Source organism: Lissotriton vulgaris, chromosome 1_1 (assembly GCF_964263255.1).
Source record: "Lissotriton vulgaris chromosome 1_1, aLisVul1.2, whole genome shotgun sequence".
Classification (NCBI taxonomy): Eukaryota; Metazoa; Chordata; class Amphibia; order Caudata; family Salamandridae; genus Lissotriton; species Lissotriton vulgaris.
This window is the reverse complement of record NC_141685.1, coordinates 1,401,683,705-1,401,702,521: the sequence shown is the minus strand read 5'-3', so window position 1 is coordinate 1,401,702,521 and position 18,817 is coordinate 1,401,683,705. Positions and strand designations below refer to the sequence as shown.

The 18,817-nt window shown below is 49.9% G+C and overlaps 1 protein-coding gene across 1 annotated transcript in view; it reads right to left on the bottom strand.

Moving 5' to 3' along the window:
- Positions 1–18,817, bottom strand: part of RINT1 (RAD50 interactor 1) — a 165,719-nt gene that overhangs the window by 39,283 nt on the left and 107,619 nt on the right. Inside the window, exon 9 of the mRNA XM_086967072.1 lies at positions 15,632–15,769. Coding sequence (XP_086823198.1) covers positions 15,632–15,769 — 138 coding nt within the window. The remainder of the gene's footprint in view (positions 1–15,631; positions 15,770–18,817) is intronic.

Genomic DNA, 18,817 nt, shown 5'->3' with positions numbered 1-18,817 from the left:
TGCCCGAAGGTTCGGAGGTGGTGTCCGCCTTGCCCAGCGCTTGCCATGACCAGGGACAGAGGAGGTGGCCCGCCTAAACATGGCCCCATCGATAAATTCACCGGGCCGAGTGGTGGCGCCGGGGCGGCCGGTGGCAGCGGCGGCCCCGGGCCGGACAATGCAGCTATCCTGGCGGCCATCACCCAATCCCGAGACATGCTCGATGCCAAGATTGGAGCGGTTGGGGCGGATGTCACGCTCCTGCGCCAGGACCTTCGCAACGCGGTGGAGCGGATCGCTGGGGCCGAGACCCGTATCACGGAGACTGAGGCGGACATTAGTGGCCTGAAGAAGCGACTAGCGGAGGTGGAGAGCGTCCAGAAGACACTGGCGGCCCGCGTGGAGGATGCAGAAGGGCGCGCCCGGCGCAACAACCTCCGCTTCATTGGCTTTCCAGAACGGTGCGAGAAGGACAGCATGGAGCGGTTCCTGACCGGGTGGCTGGAGAGCTGGCTCCCTGAGGGGGCACTGTCTACGTGCTTCGTGATTGAGAGGGCCCACAGGGCTCTGACCCAGCGGCCACCGGAGGGTGAGCGCCCACGGCCAGTTATCGCTCGCCTACTGAACTACCATGACCGGGATGTTATCCTGCGGGAGGCGAGGAACAAGGGCTCCCTCACCTTCGAGAATCATACCATCATGATTTTCCCGGACTACACGAAAATGGTGCAGCAGCAGAGGCAATCCTTCATGGACGCTAAGGCTAAGCTTCGGGGCCTCAAGCTCCAATACTCGCTCCTGTATCCGGCTCGCCTGCGAGTAATTTATCAGTCTCGGACCCATTTCTTCGATTCGCCGGAGGAGGTGTTCCGCTGGACCGATGAGGCGGTGCGAATCCGGCCCCATGCCCAGCCGGGGCTGGACCCGGGCAGGTCTCAGGGATCGTCGCCGGAGCGGACGGATCGCCCGCCCAAGAAGGGCCGCCATCGGAGGTCTCGCTCCAAGAAAAGATCGGCTTCCGCCTGTGCATCGCAATCGGGTGGTGCCAGGGACTCGGAACACTCCGATGCGGGCAGCTGAACATTGCTGGGCCTACACGCACTTTGTATGCTGCATACTGAATTGCTCTGCTTTGGCTGGTGAGACTGTTTCATTTTGTCCTTGATGTGCCAGCCGGTTCCCATGTGTAGACTTCAGTTATTGTCATGGGGACGCAGTGGGGCTCGGAGGGTACCGTATGTGGGCCTCAGACCCTCACAGATGTGAGTGTTGTTGGGGGGGTGGTGTGTGTGTGTCATTGTGGGGTTGTGGGGATCCATTGGTATGGCGGGCCCTGGGCCCTCTGTTTTGGGCCTGGGTCTCTCCATGCCGCGACAGATACTTCAATGTTCTCTGAGGTATTGGGGTGGTGGGTGTGGGACTTGGGGGGGGTGTTCTGGTGCTGCACTTGTTGGGGGGGTTCTGGGTTGGGAAGGGGGCGCTGAGTTTGCGGGTTGGGGGGGTGGGTCCACACATGTCAGAGGCTGTGATTCTTGTCGATTTGCGGGTTGCACCTGGGTGGGAGGGAGGGCCAGATTTTGGACTGTATATTGACAATGGCTGATGCTGCGCTCGTGTCTCCTTCGAAGACCCTGCGGGTGGTGACATGGAATGTGCGGGGTATCCTGGATAAGATCAAGCGTGGGGCTGTGCTGCGGTGGGGGAAGAGGGAGATGGTGGATGTACTCCTGCTTCAGGAAACTCACATGCTGGGCTCCAAGGCCCTTAGCCTCCAGAGGTTCGGTTATCACCAGGTCTATCATGCTGGCTTCACGAGGGGATCACGGGGGGTGGCCATATTGATACATCGTAGGGTGGCCTATGTTCATGAGAAGCAATGGATTGACCCTCAGGGAAGGTTTGTCTTTGTTAAGGGCCTACTGGGCTCCGAGCCGGTGGTCTTTGGAAGTGTTTACGCCCCTCCCCCCCTGCAGTGGGCACTGTCTGAGCGGCTGTTTGCGCTGTGGGACGAAATCCCCGAGGTCCTGACTATGGTGGGGGGTGATTGGAATGAAGTCATGGATGTGGGCCTGGACCGCCTGAGGCGAGCGCGTGTGGTGTCTGACCCCCCCCCGCGGCTGCCCCCACCCGGTTGTGTGCGACTGTGCGTAGTCTGGGTTGGATCGATGTGTGGCGGCATTTTCATCCCGCAGTGCAGGCCTTCACGTATGTATCGGCGGTGCATGGGTCATTCTCGAGACTCGATTATTTATTTGTGCCGGGTGCCTGTCTGAGCCGAGTCAGGGACGCCGCGATACTCCCCAGGGGCCTCTCGGATCATTCCCCTGTCCTGGCCACCGTGACCCTCCCATCTAAACGACAACCCTTTCGCTGGCGTATGTCCGCCTGGCAGTTGCAGCGGCCGGAATATGTGGCGCACATACGCGAAGAGATCGACCACTTCTGGCGCGAGAACTTGGTGGGGGGTGTCGATGCCATTGTTGTGTGGGAGGCGCTGAAGCCCACGGTCCGGGGCATTGATATAGCCTGGTGTGCGGCCGCTCGGCGGGAGCGTCGGGAGGCCATTGTGACTGCCGCGGCCCGCGTGGAGGAACTGGAGCAGCGTGGTCGACTCGGGGGTGACGAGGGCGTCGTGCGACAGCTCCTGCAGGCCCAGCAGACATATTCCTCGGTCCTCTATGAGGAGGCCCGGCAGGCGTGGCTCGCCACGCGTAGCAGGGTGTATCAGTGGGGCGATAAGTCCTGCACCATGCTGCATAGGCTTTGCCAGGCGACTTTCCAACCCCTTGAGCTACCCGGCCTTACGGCGGAGGATGGCTCAGTTATGACCGACCCGGATCGGTTGGCGGCTAGCTTTGCCCGCTACTACGAGGCACAATACGCTCCTCGTGACCCATTGGTGGAGGGCGAGATTGCCTCATACTTGGACGACCTACTCCCGCAGGCAGTTCCGGAGGAGACTAGAACGGCCCTGGAGGCCCCGCTAACGTCCGAGGAACTTGGGGAGGCCCTTGGCCAGTTGAACACTGGGAAGGCGCCCGGCCCGAGCGGTTATCCTGCCGAATTTTATAAAAAGTTCCATGTCCAGCTGGGACCCCACTTTCGCAACGCCCTGGAGGCAGCGCGGTCTAGAGGCGAACTGCCACCGGACTGGCGTCACGCTGAGATTGTGGTCTTTTTGAAGCCTGGCAGGGCGCCGGACCGACACGACTCTTACAGGCCAATCTCCCTCCTCAACATCGAGGCCAAGATCTTGGCGAAAGCCCTGGCGAATCGCCTTCTACCCCACATCGCCGACCTGGTTCACCCTGACCAGGCCGGGTTCATGCCGCGCAGGGCCACCCGGCATAATATCCGGCGGGCGCAGGCAGCGATCGACGCCATGGGTGCTAGGGATGAACAGGCCGCACTCCTCCTCGCGGACATGGACCGGGCCTTTGACTCGGTGAGTTGGGCGTATTTGTTCACCTTGTTGGCCCGCCTCAATCTAGGGCCTGTCTTCCTGTCCTATATCCGTCTCCTGTATACTAATGTTACGGCGTCGGTCCGGGTAGCCGGTGCGGTCTCAGGACGCTTCCAAATCGGTCGTGGTACTCGGCAGGGCTGTCCGCTGTCCCCCTATCTGTTTGCCCTGGCCATGGAGCCCCTGGCGTCGCGGATACGAATGGATGCCCATCTGCGTGGCTTTGTCTGGAACGATACCCTAACGGATAGGATTGCACTTTACGCAGACGACGTCCTCCTGTTCCTTACCGACCTGCGGCGCTCGGGCCCTCGAGTTTTGGAGATCATGCGGGGGTTTGGCGAAGTCTCAGGGCTCCGCCTTAACCTGTCTAAGTCGACCCTGTGGGTTCTGCGTGGCGGAGTGGTTGCCGACCCTTGGGCCGCCGACCTGCGCGTGGCGACGGACGGCCTGAAATATTTGGGTGTTTTCCTCTCGGCCTCGCGAGCCGTGGCCTGGACACGCAGTGTCTTGCCGGTGTGGGAACGGGTCCAGGCTGATGTCAAAACGTGGTCCAGAATGCCCCTTACAATCTTTGGGAGGTCGGCCATCTTTAAGATGGTGGCGCTGCCGAGACTGTTGTACCAACTCCAACATTTCCCGCACCCTATTGGCATGGAGTGGTTCCGTCAGGTGAACTCTGTGCTGAGCCGCTTCCTGTGGGATGGCGGTGCAGCCAGGGTGGCCCTGAGGACGTGCTTTCTGTCCACTTACTGTGGCGGTTTGGCCACATCCGACCTCCTCTCCTACTACCAGGCGTCACATCTTCTTGTCCTCAATGATTGGTGGTACGGGGACAGGAGTGACCCGGCCTATGCCCTGGAGAGACATCTCATGGGTGACCGTACGCTCCACACCGTTCTCTACTCGGCCCGTATACGCCGTGGGTTGCCGTCGGTAACAAAAGTGGTCTTTGCAGTGTGGCGGCAGTCTTTGCGCCGCATGGGTTGGTGGGGCAAATTAACGGCTGAAACGCCGCTGTGGCACACCGGTTTGCTCCCAGACCTGGCGGCCCTGGCCGGGTTCGAGGGTTGGGAGGCTATTGGAATTACACAACTGGGCCAGGTCATGTCAGGCGCCACCCTCAAATCCTTTGAGGAACTCCGAGTAGAGTTCCAGATGCCTCAGTCCCAGTTCTTCCGTTACCTACAGCTGAGGCATGCCCTCGCCCCAAGCATTGCCGGCCTCGCCTCCCTGCCGGAGTTCAGCCCGATTGAAGTGTTTATGGGAGACTTGGGAGACAGAAAGGTCTCTAGGATTTATCAGTCCCTTGTTACTCACTGCTCATCCACCCTCAGCTCCCTTCGGGAAGCATGGGAGGTAGACGTGGGCACCTTGGATGAGGACGACTGGAGGGAGGCGCTGGAGTCCCCGCGCAGCACCGCTATCGCGGTTCGGCTCCGCCTGATACAATTCAAATACCTGCATCGTGCCTACTATACACGTGAACGCCTGTGGAAGGCTGGGTTGATTGCGTCTCCAGAGTGCCTGCGCTGTGGGGAAGTGCCTGGCTCCCTGTTACATACGGTGTGGTCGTGTGGTCGCCTGGCTGGATTCTGGAGGGGCGTGTGGAGTTGCCTGGCTGAGGTCCTGGGCTGGGATCTTCCTCGAACCCACCGGCTAGGCCTGCTGCACATCATGGAAGGGGTTGGGGGCAACATATACAAGCGGCACCTATTGCTCCTGGGCCTGGTGGTTGCTAAGCGCGACTTGGCTCGGGCCTGGAAATCTGTGAGGGCCCCCCCCCTGTCTGCGTGGAAGGCTGGGCTGGACTACTTTATGGGTCTTGAGAAACCGGTCTTTGAGGCGCGGGGCTGCCCACGCAAACACTTCAAGATCTGGAGGCGGTGGGCCGACTACCGTGGCCTGTCCTTGGAACCCCCGGCGGAGCAGGAGGAGGACATTTGATCGCAGTGACTCTTCTGGCCCGAATGGCACGACCCTGGTTGCACTATACCTGCTTCCTCTATGTGAATCGTCTTTGTGTTGCTTCTGTACATGTGTGGTGGGGGGGGGGGGGGGGATGGTGGGTACGGGTGGGGGTGTAGTTGGGGTTGGGATGGGTTGTTAGGGCATTTTTAAAGCTGAGCTTCATTGACACTTGCTTTATGAATACTATGTATATCACCACTGCATTGATACTGTTGTGGTGTTCTTTGTGTGTAAAGATGCCACATTCTTGATACTCTTTTTGCTCAATAAAATTGGTTGTGAGAAAATAGAACTTGGTCGTTCTCTTATCTATCTAATGTGGAGAAAAAAGCTTTGAAAAAACTAGAAGAAAACTCGAGCATTGTTCTGAAACCTGCAGATAAGGGCGGGGCTATAGTAATTTTGGACAGAATCACTTATGAACATGAATGCACCCGCCTTCTATCTGATGAGAGGAATTATCAGAAACTATCCAAGGATGCAACAGATGAAATAACTAAGGAAATGATCTCCCTGGTTGAGGAGGCTCGATCCACTGACTGGATCTCGGATCATGAAGCTGAGTTTCTGGTAAATAAACAGCCGCAAACTCCTTATTTTTATGTTTGCCCCAAAATTCATATGCTGGTCAGACCGCCCCCCGGGAGGCCGATTGTGTCAGGGATGCGTTCCGTTCTGGAACCTTTATCCCAATTTTGTGACTTCTATCTGAAACCGCTGGTTCAGAAATTACCGGCTTATCTGAGGGACACCCTAGATATCTTACAACATCTGAAAGACCTACCTTTTGACCCCGGGACCGAGTTTCTTATAGGCATCGATATCGAGGCCTTATATACGAATATCCTGCAAAGAGAAACTCTCAGCGGACAGGAGGACATCTTGTTTGCAGAGGACTGGCCCTACCAAACCCCATGGGTTTTTTATTTTGAATTTGGCTGAAATAGCCCTGACTAAGAATTATTTTGAATATGATGGGACTTTGTACCTCCAGACCCATGGTACCTCCATGGGGAGTGTCTTTGCCCCTAGTTTGGCAGGGCTTGATGTGGGAGCTTTTGAGACAGTTATGATTTATGACATCGCTTGCCCGTGGTCTTCCCACATAAGACTCTGGCGTCCTTATATTGACGATGTTTTAGTTATTTGGAAGAGGGATGAGAATTCTGTTCACCTGTTTTTGGAGTGGCTGAATATGAGAAGTCCTCTATTCCACTTTACATCTACTGTCACGAAAACGGGGTTACCGTTCCTGGATCTTTTGATTGAACCTGGAGAGGGGGTACTTCATACAAGAGTCTTTCATAAGCCCACGGACAAAAACTCTTTGTTAGCATTTGATAGCTTTCACCCTAACTCCCTCAGAGAAAATCTACCGGTAGGGCAGTTTTTTCGAGGTTGTCGGAACTGCTCTGCCAAGTCTGATTTCACGGAGGAGGCTAGGAGGGGGTATCCCACTCGGGTGATCAGAAGGGCAAGAAAGAGAGCGATTAATGTCAACCGTGATGTACTTCTGTCCAAGACTATTAGGTCAGTGTCCAAGAAACCGGTTTTTGTTTCTACATTTAACACTGCTTCCCAACAGATTAAAAGTTTGGTTCTCAAAAACTGGAGGATTCTGAACTTGAATGGGCTCTATGTGGTAAAGCCTCTATTCTCATTCAAACATAGCCAAAACCTGAAGGACTGATTAGCCCATACTAGAGCCAGGGTCAATCGAGGGTTGGAAGGATGACCGACTCTTCTACCTCCGGTAATCGGACACACACGCTTTGGATCTTGCAGTGTATGTCATTTGACAATTAACACTAAAAGCATTGACATTGGCTTGACGTACCCTTGAGAACCCACACAAATTGTAATTCAGAGGGCGTCATCTACCTGATTACATGTCCATGCATGAAGTCATATGCTGGGATGACCAGCCGAAAAGTTAAAACTCGGATAATGGAGCACCGGAGCACTATTAGATGTGGAAGATCTAATAGAGGCTGACTGCCCACTTCCTTGAAATGGGTCATACTACGGAAGACTTGCGATGGTCCATTATTGAGAAACTACAGTGTAATACAGATGGTGGGGATAAAAACAGAGCCATATTCCTGCGGGAACAGAAGTGGGTATACTGTCTTAAAAGCCACATAGTAGGATTGAATGACGATTGGTATGCTCTTACGAGGTGATCTTCCACCCGGACACTGAAGCTGTTGAGGTTTTGATTTTGAATATGATTATCTCTTTCTCAAACCATCTCCATCTTTGGTGCTATGCCTGAACGATTACTGTATATGAATTCACACTCTCCCTCCCTGTTTTGGTTAAGAAGAATGATGACCAGCGGGGTGTCTCTGCTTGCCTGCCCCTTTGTTAACACATATGACTTTGTTCATAAGGGGCGTCATCCTTTTGTCCCCTCCCCATTTTTTGACCAAGTACTTTTAGCACTTTGCGGTGTTTTGTTACACTTCTCCATGGTTATGGTTAAGAGACGTGGTTCCTGTATGGGCTGATGTCTAATCGAGAGGTCTGCACTACGCTTTGGCACACTCTCGCTCGGGCATTAGAATTGACCTTGTTACCTTGACAATACTTGAGCCTGCAATGCAGCGTCTCCACTGACGAGAGTCAGGGGGCGGGACTGTGATGACGTGTGGTGCCACCCTCCCCTTGATGCATAAGCACCCTCTCGTGATCTGTGGGCGCACAGAGGAAGGAGGAGATTTAATGCTAAGTATGGCCGGCCTATGGTATGCTACACGGTGGGACGTTGGCGAGCCGACTGGGCGTGTACCACCTGCGGGTCAGTTAGCGGATGATATAGATCATACAGACTTCCTGGGTGTTTTTGTGGGGCTGACTTGCTTGCTGCTTCATGATTATTGCCCGACTATAACGTTGGATATTTGTTTGTTATAACTTGGATCATGCCGGTATTTACGGATGGCATACATTACGTGTTCTTCCCGTTACCCTCACTACAGGTTTTGTCCTTAGGGGGTCTCCTCGTACGCCGTCAGTTCAAACTTCTCATATCAGTAAACTCAGTGAGTTTGGCACTAAGGGGAAGGGAAGAAGGGCTACTTTACAGTGGCCATGAAGGTATCCATATATGATGATATTAGTGATCAGATACATGCGTTTGTGGAGTATATTGTGTGTGCGCGACAAAAGCCATTATGAATAATTGGTATGAAACGGATGTTCAAGAATGGAGCTTGAAGACTTAAAGAATAATATTGGTGTCTTCAGTTTTGCCCCACTATCAAGTAGGAGGGGGGTGGACATATGCTTAATTGCTCAGGAGATGTTTGTGTGCTCCTGTGGCTTGGGTTGTTAATTGTAATGAGATTTGATGTGACTACTTGAATCTTTCTAACACCCGAGGATATAGGTGTTTTTATTTTACAGTACTTGTATCCCATGTCAGGGGATTGCCTCCATACGCCAGGATTGCTGTATTTGTGTACCCTGGATATTAACCAGAATAAGGTAACAGGGTTCGCTTGACTGGAACTGTTAGAAGTCCTGATGAAGACCGACGTCGCCCATTAGTATGGGCACACCAACTACGGTCGAAACATGTTGACTTTGGCAGTCTAAGGAGGGTTGTTGTGAGTTCCTAGTATTCTCTTGAACAAGCCCATCATTCTTGAATTTTTAATCCTGTCCGTGGGACCCTGGAATAAAATGGACTACTAGGTTACCCACGAGCCAGTTTTAGCACTTTACTCACCCATTTATGAGTACTGTTTATGTTATTTATGTTGTTTGTTTACCCCTGCCCTATGCTCCATCCTGTGCGTCGCTACGCCAGGGTGTTTTGTAAGCAGACCCGATGATGAAGCATGTCACACGCAGATTAGTGTGTGATTGAGGGCAGTTTTACTAACATATTTTATGCCCCTGCATGCTTTTCCAATTTCGGTTTTCATCTCTACCCCTCTTGGTGCTAATATGTTGTAGTAGGGGGTTCGGGGTAGATGAGTTGTTGGCACTCTCCCCTCCCTGTTTGTGTGAAACAACATTTTTCTCCACCTTGCCTTCAGTGGTTGTATTCTCCGAACAGCCCTTCAAATTTCTGGTAGCTGTCCAAGCTCCATGTCTTGAATTACAATCTGTAAATTATAGAATTTTAATTTCTGGTCATGTTAGTAGAGGATTCAACTTTTCTATTGCTTTGCACATTGGTACAAGACCTGGAACCTCTGGGCTTCAGGCAAAAACTGATGACCTGTGTCAGGCCAATTTTGTGAGGCCTATGGGACTTCAGCCCGGATGGACAGTTCTTGTGACAAGTATTCCTCGATATCCTTAGGAGGATAGGGATCAGATACTACTGCAAGCTTACTGAATTCACTCCTCCGTTCAGCTCTACTAATGCCGGAAATGCACATCCACTGACTGGAGAAGCTGTATGTAAGCAGTCTATGACTGATGAAATTACTGGAAGCTCTCTACCCTTTTTCCTTGCTTGAGCCGGTACTGCTTCAACTACCTTGTTGGATGGGGCAAGTCTGTACAATTAAGGACTGACCATAGTCAGGTCGTTCCATACAAGAGCACTGCCTTCCGCTTCTTGAAGGTCTTCTGACACACTGCAGTGAAAGTCACTTTCTTAGGCTCTTAATTGGATGTCAGGGCTGGTAACGGTGCATCTGTGAACCCACAGGATGCCACAAAGGTTCCTGTAATATCCTGACATTACTTGGGTGTCTGGGTGGTGATAAACTCCCACTGCAACACAGACTGGATGGATCTTGGCAACCAAAGGTCAGATCTTTCCATTGTTCACCTTGTGCCCAAAGTAGACTACAGATGATTGCACCACCTGGCACTTGGTTGCCTTGATGGTCAGGTTTGCAATCTGTATCCTGACCAATACTTTTTCCTAGGCATCTCAGGTGGCTCTCCCACAAATTGGTAAAGATGGTAATGTCACACATCAGGAACACAAAATTCTTCAAGCCCTGATAGACATAAGTCACCAGATGCTAAAAAGTGGCAGCATTCCTAAGACCAAACGGCAGGGCTCGACAAATCATAAAAAATGCTGTTGACCTGCAGGTCTAGTAAACTACAAAATCTCCTCGACCTAACTTAAATGAACTTGACCTCAAACTCTGAAAACTGAGTAAATGTGACAAGTTAACAAGATTTAAAAGCATTTTTTTTGCTCGTTTACTTTGTGAGCAATAAAGATGCCTTTAAATCTTGTTATCTTGTCACATTTCCTCTGATTTCAGAGGCAGAGGTCAAGTGTCAAGTTTGTATTCCTACTCACCAGAAAGGGCGAGTAGGACCTAAAAAATAGCTTGTCCTTAATCAATCTAACTCGCAAATGCGGTTGTTGAGTGAATTTTTCGAGCCCTGCCAAACGGCAAGAAGCTAAACTGTTCAGTCCCTTTAGCATTCAGAATGTGGTCTTATTCTTGGCACTAGGCATCAAGGTAATCTGTCAACAGCCACTGGTGAGATCAAAGGTACTCAAAAAGCTGGAAGCAGCTGGTCCAACAACTCGGGGAATCTGTTGTACGTCGGTCTTGGTCATCTTACCGAGGGCCCAGTAGTCCACACAAAAGAACAGGCCTGTGGACCCATGTTTGGGAATAACACCACCAGATTGGTCCAGGGAAATCTTACCTCAGAGGCTCTCTGCAGTAAATATGCAACATTCTTCCTTTGAAGGCCTCTGCAGTAAATGTGCTACCTTCTTCCACCAGTGCCTCTCTCCAGCAAGTATGCCACCTTCTTTCTTTCAAGGTTGTGACAAAAGTGATACCATCCCCAGTAAGCGGTTCACTGCAATGAGTGTCACATCTTCTTCTATCAGGCGTTTCATCGAGGCATCTTTCATGTCACATAATCGCTCAATAGCACTTTACAGTAATCATACTTCCTTTTTCTCTCACTAGTGAGCAGCAACGTCCTCCCTCAATGATGTGCCGCAATGTGCATGCTACCTTTCCTCATCAGTGGGCTAGCAGTGTAAATCAAAGAATGCTTCCTAGTGTTCACTTTGGGCCTCCTAGAAATAAAGAACAGTCTACCTTATTCCCACAGTCGCTCTCTTCAGCGAGCATTCATGCTACATTTTCCCTTTGCCTCTCTGCAATGAGGGTACCATCTCCGTCCTAAACTGGGTCTCTGCAGGGACGCTCTGTCTTTTCTTTTTCCATGAGTGCTTGTGGATTGAGGAAGCTTTGTGTACTTTGAGTGTGTGCAACATCTACTACTGCAAATGGCAGGGACTGAGATGCAACATTTCAACACTATTTTGATCTATTATTTATTTTGTTCACTTTATTCAGGTCTTACACTGATCATTGCGCCGTTCTGCATCTTTGTTTCTTGATTTAATGCTTGTCATAATCCTTATTCTTTAATGTCTTCAAACGTATGGATAGTTAAGAAAATTAAACTAGCTTTTCCTAACCAGTTTCGGGCCTCTATCTATATCATTTAACGACAAGCTGATGCGTCTTTGTCACAATTATATATTTTTAGGTCTCGCCTGTCGATGCGCATGCGCATCGAGCTTGCGAGACTATGGGGGCTTAACCACTCTTTAACTAACTTGCAAGGAATCGTGGCGATTCCTTGCAGTGCCCGTGACTTTTAAGCTCAATGCGCATGCGCATTGAGCTTAAAAGCGCGTGCACATCAGTTCCCTCAGCCGCACTCCAGGCCCCTGCTGCTTTCACACCCTCTCCCCGCTCTGCCCCCTCCCCTGCCCGCCGTGTCGCATTTCTCCTCCCCCCTCCCCTTATCTGCCTTCCCTCCGTCTTGTTTGTGTCGCATTTCTCCTCCCCCCTCCTCCTCCTACTCTCCTCCCCCCTCCTCCTCCTACTCTCCTCCCCTGCCTGCCGTGTCGCACCTCTCCCCGCTCCGCCCCCTCCCCGCCGTGTCGCAGAACACAGAAGCTTGTTTTTCCTGTAAGTATTCTCAGTGCTGCTTCATCCGCCTCCTCTTCACACTCGAGCCTTGCCGCCACCTCCACTCTTCGCCTCGCTCTCCATGCTTGCTACTTACCCTCTCTTTTCCACGCCTTCGCCCCCAACCCTCGTCCTCAAAACCTCCCCTCCCTCTCTCTTCCTCAGCCCCCATCTTTATCCCACCCTCTCTCTCCCTCATAGGTCTATTTACCGGCCTCTCTCCTCACTATATCTCCTCCTGTGTCGCCCCCACACGGCCGTTGCCCCTCACCCCCTCCCGCTTGGGCCTTCCTACCTTCCAGGGGGGTCCCCGTCTTCCCTGCGGTGCTCCCCCATCACATGAGTGAATAGTGTACAACGCAGTGCCTTCCGCAGGGGCCGCTGGGAGCTGCATTGACTGATGCCTGCTGCAGCCGCAGGGCACACCTCGCTGCGCACAGCCACGCGCTGGGCTGAGTTCCCACTTCCAGGCCGGTGGGGTGCTCACTCTCCGCTCCCTCACACTACCCGTCATTCCCTCCAGCACTTAGTGCGCTGTGTATCTCTCCTCTCCCCCAATTCCATATGTTATGGCTGAGATGCTCCCATTACAATACAAATGCACTGCCCACACCCATGCCGCTAACTCTTCTCCGTAGTGAAAGTTACCGCACACTCCACGTTTATTACTAGCCTCGCTCTCCATGCTTGCTACTTACCCTCTCTTTTCCACGCCTTCGCCCCCAACCCTCGTCCTCAAAACCTCCCCTCCCTCTCTCTTCCTCAGCCCCCATCTTTATCCCACCCTCTCTCTCCCTCATAGGTCTATTTACCGGCCTCTCTCCTCACTATATCTCCTCCTGTGTCGCCCCCACACGGCCGTTGCCCCTCACCCCCTCCCACTTGGGCCTTCCTACCTTCCAGGGGGGTCCCCGTCTTCCCTGCGGTGCTCCCCCATCACATGAGTGAATAGTGTACAACGCAGTGCCTTCCGCAGGGGCCGCTGGGAGCTGCATTGACTGATGCCTGCTGCAGCCGCAGGGCACACCTCGCTGCACACAGCCACGCGCTGGGCTGAGTTCCCACTTCCAGGCAGGTGGGGTGCTCACTCTCCGCTCCCTCACACTACCCGTCATTCCCTCCAGCACTTAGTGCGCTGTGTATCTCTCCTCTCCCCCAATTCCATATGTTATGGCTGAGATGCTCCCATTACAATACAAATGCACTGCCCACACCCATGCCGCTAACTCTTCTCCGTAGTGAAAGTTACCGCACACTCCGCGTTTATTACTACAGTGGAAAGTTCAAATTCCAGTTTATTACCACAGCAGCATAAACATAAGATAAGACAATGATTGTGTATGCCTCTTACAACTATTTAACACAGAAACAGCTGTACCACTTAATCATGAGGCCCCTTCAGTCTGAATTTACCTTCGGCATACATTTAACCCCTTACATCCTCGTTTTAGTTACTTTTTTAGAGACAAGTGAAATAGACCATATATGCAGATGCGTGGAATGTTAAATGCTATTTAACCGTTTCTGAGGATGAGACAGTGCTTAATTTGTAAAATAGTAACTGCCAGAGCCCTGACCAGGAAATCACTGGAGCCTACACCACCCACTGCCCTTGTCATCGCTGCCAAAACAACTACTAACCATCTCTCCCTCCTGCAACTGCAACAGTTCAGATTATTTCCGGTCCCCAAAGCTAAATGAATGGCTGGGGCGGCATGTATTAGTAATTTCCAATGTCTATTGTATTAATTTTTTTTAGGTCTCGCCTGTCGATGCGCATGCGCATCGAGCTTGCCGCATTTTCGAATTGGAGTAGTGGGTCTCAATTTCGCATATGCACTAAAGGCACATTGCTCACAAACTCTCAAAGGTTATCACGAACAGTAATAATCCTAATAAATATGAGGTCCCAAGGGGAAATAGGAAATGGGGTCCTTTTCGTTCAGTCATTTCTTTCTGGCTGGCTGGCCTGCACTACAACAGTACCCAGTTCTTTTTAAGTCCTGCTAATAATCGTTTCCACGTGCTAACTTTAACTGATGTGCAACTTCACATGAGTAAATGGAACACAGCTGTGCAATTGCTCATTAAACATCCACCACCACCACATCCACCATCAACTCCAAATCCACCTCCACATGCACCACCACATCCACCACCACATCCACCACACCCACCACCACATCCACCAACACATCCACCAACACATCCACCAACACTTCCAACACCACCGCATCCACCACCACTGCATCCACCAACACCACATCCATGACCACCACCGCATCCACCACCACATCCACAAACACAGCCACCACCACCATATCCCCCAGATCCACCACATCTATATGTGTGTGTGTGTGTGTGTGTGTGTGGCTCTGTGTGTGTGTAGGTGCAAATGCAATGTGCTTGGATTTTCGTCACAATAAAATACACTGAACATAATCTTCACAAAACTTATTTACAAACGTTTAAGGTATTGCCATTATAAATTAAAATAACTTTTAATTAAGTATTAATCATTTACAAAAATAAAAGCCATTGTGATTTGTAATATCAATACATCTAAGTCACGTAAATACAACACACATTGCATTACAAATGCTATAGGTGTCACATTTGCGAAAGTTAAAACTATTGACATTGTAACTGACAAAGCTATTAATTTTGCTATTTTAAAAACCAACACATAAATAAAAAAGTGTCATTTACAATAACAATCGCTCAAACTTTCCTAATGCGAGACCTATTGCATTTCCAATGCTTGTTTTAAATATACTAGTGACTTCATTGGGAATCTGTTTGTGAATGCCTGGGACAAAGTTTCCATATTGAATACTGGTTTTAACCTGTCCTTATAGTTAGTGGCAGGGACTAGCAGCACCTGCCAAAGCGAGGTAAAAACAAAAGACAGGCCACTCCAATGAGTAGCTTGTACTACCACATGTCAGGAATTAGCAAAATAAATCTTCAATATTGTCACCAAACCATGAATCGTCTCTAGTGCTTTCAAACTATTATCCAAGGTAACAGTGGGGTTGTGGACTTGGGTAATAACTTTCTAGTAACAATTTAATATTTCTCTGCATTGCGCTGTACAAAAAGGTGTGTGTAATAAACCAAAAATCATCTTATTCTCAGGATCTGTGGAATTATGGTAAAGTAGCTAGCAAAAGTGACCAGAACTTAAAACAAAACACACAAGAAACTGTGCGATGGATGTCACATACAATAGCAAAGAGACAGGCGCAAGCCATTAGACATAATTTGATCCAACATCTCTATTTACCTGTTATGACCAATAATAGAGTCATAAAGGTCTCAGCACAATCGGGGACCTTCATTTCATCCACATCAGTGATATCTTTGTACTGGGAAATCCAGGCTGCTTCAGACGAAAGCATTGCATCCATCTTCTGAAGTGCAACTGAGAAATACAAATCACAAAACACTCAGTTAGAACTGCACTGCGGGTGAAAGTATGTTGAGAGCACATGACTCTGTCACTCTACGCGTTTATAGTGTCCAGGTGTGGAGGAAGGTAAGTGCTGCCTTTACCTTGTCGAGTAACTCAAAGCACGTGTGGCCTGGGTATGAGTCCACACACTTTTTCAAACTTGGGACTGCAACTTTGGCCTTGCTGTGTCTCAATGTCCAAAAACAACAGGTGATGGACCGAATGTGGATCAATGTCACACACTCACCCCAGTCCAAAGATCTGGGCCCAAATCCATCGTTTTTTTGCACTCCACACCACCCTGGGTTAGACAATGGCGATATGCAAATCAGCTCTGACCCTGTGCCCCATGGGAACAGTCCAGTCCGAACTACAAAAGCCATGTCCTTCCCAGAACGGAATCAAGCATCCGAGGACCGGACCGGTTTCGAGGTAACACCTCTCATCAGCCCGGCTAGCTTGACTCCAGTGGTGTGGAGTGCCTGGGACCCACGTCTGGGCATCCCCAGCGCACTTAGGGCGGAATATGCAAAAACAACAGGTGATGGACCGAATGTGGATTCCAGCCGGGCTGATGAGAGGTGTTACCTCGAAACCGGTCCGGTCCTCGGATGCTTGATTCCGTTCTGGGAAGGACATGGCTTTTGTAGTTCGGACTGGACTGTTCCCATGGGGCACAGGGTCAGAGCTGATTTGCATATCGCCATTGTCTAACCCGGGGTGGTGTGGAGTGCAAAAAAACGATGGATTAGGACCCAGATCTTTTGACTGGGTTGAATGTGTGACATTGATCCACATTCGGTCCATCACCTGTTGTTTTTGCAATTACCGCTATAAGTGTACTGGGAATGCCCAGACGTGGGTCCCAGGCACTCCACACCACTGGAGTCAAGCTAGCCGGGCTGATGAGAGGTGTTACCTCGAAACCGGTCCGGTCCTCGGATGCTTGATTCCGTTCTGGGAAGGACATGGCTTTTGTAGTTCGGACTGGACTGTTCCCATGGGGCACAGGGTCAGAGCTGATTTGCATATCGCCATTGTCTAACCCGGGGTGGTGTGGAGTGCAAAAAAACGATGGATTAGGACCCAGATCTTTTGACTGGGTTGAATGTGTGACATTGATCCACATTCGGTCCATCACCTGTTGTTTTTGCAATTACCGCTATAAGTGTACTGGGGATGCCCAGACGTGGGTCCCAGGCACTCCACACCACTGGAGTCAAGCTAGCCGGGCTGATGAGAGGTGTTACCTCGAAACCGGTCCGGTCCTCGGATGCTTGATTCCGTTCTGGGAAGGACATGGCTTTTGTAGTTCGGACTGGACTGTTCCCATTGGGCACAGGGTCAGAGCTGATTTGCATATCGCCATTGTCTAACCCGGGGTGGTGTGGAGTGCAAAAAAACGATGGATTAGGACCCAGATCTTTTGACTGGGTTGAATGTGTGACATTGATCCACATTCGGTCCATCACCTGTTGTTTTTGCAAGTGTCTCAATGTCCATGCATGTATGCTAGAGAAACTGAAACTCAGCAAGTGTATAGAGGTATATTCAGGAATCGAGGCACTGGAAGTTCGAAAAGCCATTGAGAAGAAGAGAGCGACAAAGACTAAGAAAGAAAGAAAGATAGAGTATTTTCATAACTTCAATCTTGGGAATGGGATTTTATTTAAATATGATTTCATTTCCTAAATGAGTTCTGTGGTGTGGTGCATTCCCAGCATATACAACTTTCTATTCATGGCGATGCTGCCTTGACCTTACTGTGCATCTACAACCCAAATATTTGTGACTTTACTCGTGGTACAGCAGCCCTAAAGAACCATTGCATTTAAATATTTGAAAGTGCTAACATTCCAGTCAGTAAGGGAAACATAAACTATTTTAGAAAGTGCACCATACAAAAGTAAAAAACTATTTGCTACAACGGATATATGCTCATAAAACTACACACAGAATGGCAAGAGAAGGCAAGCTACACATGCAACATCCATCAATCTCGTCGTGCTCTACTCTACTCTTAGCATCCTCTCTTTCCACATAAGAAAGCACATAAAAAATAGGTTCACAAGAGTTGAAGACCTCCTTCCGCTCCTGTCGAATGCTGCATTGTAATAAGAAATCTTTACCACGTGTTCAGGAACAACAGAGACTTTAATTTACAGTTATAGGTCACACATAAGGTTCAAGCACTTATGCAAGATTAAACCACACCAAAGAGAATTGATGTTTTCAGTTCAGCCTCTAGTTCTCCTCTCACCTTCCAACTGATACTGGTGGAATCAGGGAAAATACATTTTTACGAACAGAAAAGATTTCATGCACCAGAACACTCAGCAAGGGCATGGGTCACATATGATAGTGCACATTATCTCATAGTAATACATTCCATCCATTCCGAACACTGAGATCAGAAAACCGCTCTCTTCCTTTTTTCGACACTGTCACAGCACTCCACTTCACCCTGAAATTTCACCCTCTTGCTACATATCTACCAGGAGGCAGCGTTGGCAAATTTCTACCTTAAATCAATCAAAAAATAAACCACCTAATCTCCTCAAACCAGTAGAAAAAAATGAATGTACCTCACTCTCGTTGTCTCTAGACAAGACTTTACAAATGCTCTTTTAGCAGTTGCCTGATAAACCTCACTTGAATTGAGGTATCAGAACCTGAAACTCCCTACAGCTGGAAGTAAAAAGATTCATAATTTCTTTTTCTAAAAAGTATGCCTTACACGCCTAACAATATAGAATGTACGCCAATTGTAACCACAACGGCGTTATAACAGGACCAGTATTGCCTTCTTTCTTTCTGTACTGTCTATGCTAAAAAACATTTTCTAATAAAATCATTTGAAATAAAAAAAAAGAAGATTCAAATGTGACCCGGAACTCAATGCAGCTCAACATTGAAAGCAAACCTCTGCCTCTTCTTAAGCTAATATGTTGTCCCATTCTAAAATCTACTAATCTACCTAAATATCCATCTCACCCATGATTAAAAGTGCGATGCAAA